Source organism: Callionymus lyra, chromosome 13 (assembly GCF_982586985.1).
Source record: "Callionymus lyra chromosome 13, fCalLyr1.hap1.1, whole genome shotgun sequence".
Classification (NCBI taxonomy): domain Eukaryota; kingdom Metazoa; phylum Chordata; class Actinopteri; order Syngnathiformes; family Callionymidae; genus Callionymus; species Callionymus lyra.
In genome coordinates, this window is record NC_141830.1 from 367,501 (window position 1) to 375,000 (window position 7,500).

The 7,500-nt window shown below is 35.7% G+C and overlaps 2 protein-coding genes across 2 annotated transcripts in view; one reads left to right on the forward strand and one right to left on the reverse strand.

Moving 5' to 3' along the window:
- Positions 1 to 1,832, reverse strand: part of gje1a (gap junction protein epsilon 1a) — a 6,059-nt gene extending 4,227 nt beyond the window's left edge. The window contains exon 1 of the mRNA XM_087805894.1: positions 1,803 to 1,832. Within this exon, the coding sequence (XP_087662020.1) occupies positions 1,803 to 1,832 (30 nt within the window). The remainder of the gene's footprint in view (positions 1 to 1,802) is intronic.
- Positions 1,833 to 6,122: 4,290 nt separating this feature from the next.
- The window catches only part of nmbr (neuromedin B receptor), a 14,372-nt gene continuing 12,994 nt past the window's right edge, over positions 6,123 to 7,500 (forward strand). Inside the window, exon 1 of the mRNA XM_087805548.1 lies at positions 6,123 to 6,595. Coding sequence (XP_087661674.1) covers positions 6,219 to 6,595 — 377 coding nt within the window. The 5' untranslated portion in view covers positions 6,123 to 6,218. The remainder of the gene's footprint in view (positions 6,596 to 7,500) is intronic.

Consider the following 7,500-nt stretch of genomic DNA (forward strand, 5'->3'; position numbering starts at 1 on the left):
AGTCACGGTCAGTCATGGTCAGTCATGCTTCAGTCATGGTCAGTCGTGGGTCAGTCATGGTCAGTCATGCTTCAGTCACGGTCAGACATGGTCAGTCATGGTCAGTCATGCTTCAGTCACGGTCAGACATGGTCAGTCATGATTCAGTCACGGTCAGTCATTGTCAGTCATGGGTCAGTCATGATTCAGTCACGGTCAGTCATGATTCAGTCATGGGTCAGTCATGGGTCAGTCATGATTCAGTCATGGGTCAGTCATGATTCAGTGATGGGTCAGTCATGAGTCAGTCATGGGTCAGTCATGATTCAGTCACGGTCAGTCATGCTTCAGTCATGGTCAGTCATTGTCAGTCATGGGTCAGTCATGCTTCAGTCATGGTCAGTCATGGTCAGTCATAGGTCAGTCATGATTCAGTCATGCTTCAGTCATGGGTCAGTCATGATTCAGTCAGGGTCCGTCATGCTTCAATCATGCTTCAGTCATGGTCAGTCATTGTCAGTCATGCTTCAATCATGTGTCAGTCATGGGTCAGTCATGCTTCAGTCATGCTTCAGTCATGGGTCAGTCATGGTTCAGTCATTGTCAGTCATGGGTCAGTCACGGTCAGTTTTGGGTCAGTCATGGGTCAATCATGTGTCAGTCATGGGTCAGTCACGGTCAGTTTTGGGTCAGTCATGATTCAGTCATGCTTCAATCATGGGTCAGTCATGGTTCAGTCATTGTCAGTCATTGGTCAGTCACGGTCAGTTTTGGGTCAGTCATGGGTCAATCATGTGTCAGTCATGGGTCAGTCACGGTCAGTCATGGGTCAGTCATGGTTCAGTCATTGTCAGTCATGGGTCAGTCACGGTCAGTTTTGGGTCAGTCATGGGTCAATCATGGGTCAGTCATTGTCAGTCATGGGTCAGTCATGGTTCAGTCACGATTCAGTCATGCTTCAGTCATGGGTCAGTCATGCTTTAGTCATGCTTCAGTCATTGGTCGGTCATGCTTCAGTCGTGCTTCAGTCACGGTCAGTTTTAGGTCAGTCATGGGTCAGTCATTGTCAGTCATATGTCAGTCATGATTCAGTCATGGGTCAGTCACGGTCAGTCATGGGTCAGTCATGCTTCAGTCATGGGTCAGTCATGGGTCAGTCATGCTTCAGTCATGGGTCAGTCATTGTCAGTCATAGGTCAGTCATGATTCAGTCATGGGTCAGTCACGGTCAGTCATGGTTCAGTCATGGGTCAGTCATGGGTCAGTCATGCTTCAGTCATGGGTCAGTCATGGGTCAGTCATGGGTCAGTCATGGGTCAGTCATGGTTCAGTCACGGGTCAGTCATGCTTCAATCATGGGTCACTGATGGTTAGTCATGGTCAGTCACGGTCAGTCATGCTTCAGTCATGATTCAGTGATGGTCAGTCGTGGGTCAGTCTGGACTCACGCAGCCTTCATAGAAGTTCTTGATGTAGTTCAGGGACATGGTTCTAGTCCCATGTTCACTCTGAGACCCCACAGTCACACAAAGACCTGCTCCAACAAAGACCTGCTCTGGATCTAATCCCCGGACCCCCGCGTCAGCACAAAGTCAGAGAGGGGCCCCAACAAAGAAGCTTCTGTGCTGCCCTCACTCTTGTGTCCTCCAGAGAAAGTCTGGTCCAAGTGTCCACGTCACAAGGACTCACACCTCACACACTGAAGAAGAGAGACACACACCCGGCACTGCAAATACTTCTGGAACAACATGGCGGCTCCTCTGTGTCCCACAAGGTCCAGAGAGAAGTTCTAGTCCACACCAGAATGAAAGAAGTCCACACACCAACCGTAATCCTGGCGGCGTGTTGTTCATCCCCACGCGTGTCCCTCACGAGTCCCACTGATGCCGAGTCCACATGTCAAGCTGCCGCTCAGCCTCGCGCACTTCCTGCCGCCTTCAAAGTAAAGCAGGATATCGTTTTATTTCTTATTATTGACCTTCAACATGTGAACTGAGAGACGGAACAAAACATACAATAACATCAAAAGCAACACAACAACTACACAGCAACACAACAACTACACACATAGAGGTGTTTAGATAAAGATATGATGTATTCAAGTATGTTCTGAGCTATAGAATAAAAAGCACGTAGAGATCTTCAGTGTTTTGGGACGAACTCCTTACTGGTGGATTCTGACTATTTGTTATTCTTACACATAGAACTTTACTTTAATAGAACTTTACTTTAATAGAACTTTACTTTAATAGAACTTTACTTTAATAGAACTTTACTTTAATAGAACTTTACTTTAATAGAACTTTACTTTAATAGAACTTTACTTTAATAGAACTTTACTTTAATAGAACTTTACTTTAATAGAACTTTACTTTAATAGTACTTTACTTTAATAGAACTTTACTTTAATAGAACTTTACTTTAATAGAACTTTACTTTAATAGAAATTTACTTGAAATAACGTTACTTTAATAGAACTTTACTTTAATAGAACTTTACTTTAATAGAACTTTACTTTAATAGAACTTTACTTTAATAGAACTTTACTTTAATAGAACTTTACTTTAATAGAACTTTACTTGAAATAACTTTACTTTAATAGAACTTTACTTTAATAGAACTCTACTTTAATATAACTTTACTTTAATAGAACTTTACTTTAATAGAACTTTACTTTAATAGAACTTTACTTTAATAGAACTTTACTTTAATAGAACTTTACTTTCATAGAACTTAACTTTCATAGAACTTTACTTTAATAGAACTTTACTTTAATAGAACTTTACTTTAATATAACTTTACTTGAAATAACTTCACTTAAACTTTACTTTAATAGAACTTTACTTTAATAGAACTTTACTTTAATAGAACTTTACTTGAAATAACTTTACTTTAATATAACTTTATTTTAATAGAACTTTACTTGAAATAACTTTACTTTAATAGAACTTTACTTTAATAGAACTTTACTAAAATAGAACTTTACTTAAATAGAACTTTACTTGAAATAACTTTACTAAAATAGAACTTTACTTAAATAGAACTTTACTTAAATAGAACTTTACTTGAAATAACTTTACTTTAATAGAACTTTACTTTAATAGAACTTTACTTGAAATAACTTTACTAAAATAGAACTTTACTTAAATAGAACTTCACTTGAAATAACTTTACTAAAATAGAACTTTACTTGAAATAACTTTACTTTAATAGAACTTTACTTTAATATAACTTTACTTGAAATAACTTTACTAAAATAGAACTTTACTTGAAATAACTTTACTTTAATATAACTTTACTTTAATAGAACTTTACTTGAAATAACTCTACTTTAATAGAACTTTACTTGAAATAACTCTACTTTAATAGAACTTTACTTGAAATAACTTTACTTAAATAGAACTTCACTTGAAATAACTTTACTTAAATAGAACTTCACTTGAAATAACTTTACTTAAATAGAACTTTACTTGAAATAACTTTACTAAAATAGAACTTTACTTGAAATAACTTTACTTAAATAGAACTTTACTTGAAACAACTTTACTTAAATAGAACTTCACTTGAAATAACTTTACTTAAATAGAACTTTACTTGAAATAACTTTACTAAAATAGAACTTTACTTGAAATAACTTTACTTAAATAGAACTTTACTTGAAACAACTTTACTTAAATAGAACTTTACTTTAATATAACTTTACTGGAAATAACTTTACTTAAATAGAACTTTACTTTAATAGAACTTTACTGGAAATAACTTTACTTAAATAGAACTTTACTTTAATAGAACTTTACTTGAAACAACTCTACTTTAATAGAACTTTACTTGAAATAACTTTACTTAAATAGAACTTTACTTTAATAGAACTTTACTTGAAACAACTCTACTTTAATAGAACTTTACTTGAAACAACTTTACTTAAATAGAACTTTACTTGAAATAACTTTACTTACATAGAACTTTACTTTAATATAACTTTACTGGAAATAACTTTACTTAAATAGAACTTTACTTAAATAGAACTTTACTGGAAATAACTTTACTTAAATAGAACTTTACTGGAAATAACTTTACTTAAATAGAACTTTACTTTAATAGAACTTTACTGGAAATAACTTTACTTAAATAGAACTTTACTGGAAATAACTTTACTTAAATAGAACTTTACTTGAAATAACTTTACTTAAATAGAACTTTACTTTAATAGAACTTTACTTGAAACAACTTTACTTAAATAGAACTTTACTTTAATATAACTTTACTTGAAACAACTTTACTTAAATAGAACTTTACTTTAATATAACTTTACTGGAAAGAACTCTACTTAAATATAACTTTACTTGAAATAACTCTACTTTTATAGAACTTTACTTGAAATAACTTCACTTAAATATAAATTTACTTGAAATAACTTAACTTAAATAGAACTCTACTTTAATAGAACTTTACTTGAAATAACTTTACTAAAATAGAACTTTACTTTAATAGAACTTTACTTGAAATAACTTTACTTAAATAGAAATTTACTTGAAATAACTTTACTTAAATAGAACTTTACTTGAAATAACTTCACTTAAATAGAACTTTACTTGAAATAACTTTACTTTAATAGAACTTTACTTGAAATAACTCTACTTTAATAGAACTTTACTTGAAATAACTCTACTTTAATAGAACTTTACTTGAAATAACTTTACTTAAATAGAACTTTACTTGTTACTTCTTAACATCTTCATCTTTATTCTTAACATCTTCCTTCTTAACATCTTCATCTTCCTTCTTAATTTCTTCATCTTCCTTCTTAGCCTCTTCATCTTTCTTCTTATTTTCTTCATCATCCTTCTTAGCCTCTTCATCTTCCTTCTTAATTTCTTCATCTTCCTTCTTAGCCTCTTCATCTTTCTTCTTATTTTCTTCATCTTCCTTCTTAACATCTTCATCTTCCTTCTTAACATCTTCATCTTCCTTCTTAACATCTTCATCTTCCTTCTTAACATCTTCATCTTCCTTCTTAACGTCTTTATCTTCCTTCTTAACATCTTCATCTTCCTTCTTAACGTCTTCATCTTCCTTCTTATTTTCTTCATCTTCCTTCTTAACATCTTCCTTCTTAACGTCTTCATCTTCCTTCTTAATTTCTTCATCTTCCTTCTCAGCGTCTTCATCTTCCTTCTTATTTTCTTCATCTTCCTTCTCAACATCTTCTTCATCTTCCTTCTTAATTTCTTCATCTTCCTTCTTAGCGTCTTCATCTTCCTTCTTAACATCTTCATCTTCCTTCTTAACATCTTCATCTTCCTTCTCAACATCTTCATCTTCCTTCTTAACATCTTCATCTTCCTTCTTAACATCTTCATCTTCCTTCTTAACATCTTCATCTTCCTTCTTAACATCTTCATCTTCCTTCTTAACATCTTCATCTTCCTTCTTAACATCTTCATCTTCCTTCTTAACGTCTTCATCTTCCTTCTTAACGTCTTCATCTTCCTTCTTATTTTCTTCATCTTCCTTCTTAACATCTTCCTTCTTAACGTCTTCATCTTCCTTCTTAACATCTTCATCTTCCTTCTTAACATCTTCATCTTCCTTCTTAACGTCTTCATCTTCCTTCTTAACGTCTTCATCTTCCTTCTTAACATCTTCATCTTCCTTCTTAACATCTTCATCTTCCTTCTTAACATCTTCATCTTCCTTCTTAACGTCTTCATCTTCCTTCTTAACGTCTTTATCTTCCTTCTTAACATCTTCCTTCTTAACATCTTCATCTTCCTTCTTAACGTCTTCATCTTCCTTCTTAACATCTTCATCTTCCTTCTTAACATCTTCCTTCTTAACGTCTTCATCTTCCTTCTTAACGTCTTCATCTTCCTTCTTAACATCTTCATCTTCCTTCTTAACATCTTCCTTCTTAACGTCTTTATCTTCCTTCTTAACATCTTCATCTTCCTTCTTAACATCTTCCTTCTTAACGTCTTTATCTTCCTTCTTAACGTCTTCATCTTTCTTCTTATTTTCTTCATCTTCCTTCTTAACATCTTCATCTTCCTTCTTAACATCTTCATCTTCACACACACAGATGTGACGACACTTCAGCTTCTCTCCTGTTTCATTGAAGTCCTCCGTGTGTTGTGACGTCATCAGAACCCTCAGGTGTCAGAACTGACGTCACCATCTTGTCATCAGCGAGTACGTGTCATTCACGCACGCGCTCCTCGAAACCGTCCGCGCGCGCTCTGATGGAGGACCACGCGCTCACGGAACCGTCCATCATCCAGTCCACGAGTCCCCGCGTGACGTCATCGGCGTTGCTCGCGGTGCGCTGTGTCATGACGTCACTCTACACGCTCATCGTGGGCGTCGGTCTGCTGGGGAACGTCACGCTGGTGAAGATCTTCGTGGGCCGTGACGTCACGAGGAGCGTCCCGAACATCTTCATCGTCAGTCTGGCGGCGGGTGACGTCATGCTGCTGCTCACCTGCGTCCCCGTGGATGTTTCGCGCTTTTTCTCCGAGACGTGGATGTTTGGAGAGACGCTGTGTCGAGTTTTACCTGCGATCCAGCTCACCTGTGTGGGCGTGTCTGTGTTCACGCTCACCGCGCTCAGTGCAGACAGGTGCGCCTTCTTCTTATCTTTCATCCCCCTTTCTTCTTATCTTTCATCACCCTTTCTTCTTATCTTTCATCCCCTTTCTTCTTATCTTTCATCACCCTTTCTTCTTATCATTCATCACCCTTTCTTCTTATCTTTCATCCCCCTTTCTTCTTATCTTTCATCACCCTTTCTTCTTATCTTTCATCACCCTTTCTTTATCATTCATCACCCTTTCTTCTTATCTTTCATCCCCCTTTCTTCTCATCTTTCATCCCCCTTTCTTCTTATCTTTCATCAGCCTTTCTTCTTATCTTTCATCACCCTTTCTTCTTATCATTCATCACCCTTTCTTCTTATCTTTCATCCCCCTTTCTTCTTATCTTTCATCACCCTTTCTTCTTATCTTTCATCACCCTTTCTTTATCATTCATCACCCTTTCTTCTTATCTTTCATCCCCCTTTCTTCTCATCTTTCATCCCCCTTTCTTCTTATCTTTCATCCCCCTTTCTTTATCATTCATCACCCTTTCTTCTTATCTTTCATCCCCTTTCTTCTTATCTTTCATCCCCCTTTCTTCTTATCTTTCATCCCCCTTTCTTTATCATTCATCACCCTTTCTTCTTATCTTTCATCCCCCTTTCTTCTTATCTTTCATCTCCCTTTCTTCTTTATCATTCATCACCCTTTCTTCTTATCTTTCATCTCCCTTTCTTCTTTATCATTCATCACCCTTTCTTCTTACCTTTCATCCCCCTTTCTTCTTATCTTTCATCACCCTTTCTTCTTATCTTTCATCACCCTTTCTTCTTATCTTTCATCCCCCTTTCTTCTTATCTTTCATCACCCTTTCTTCTTATCTTTCATCCCCCTTTCTTCTTATCTTTCATCACCCTTTCTTCTTATCTTTCATCACCCTTTCTTCTTA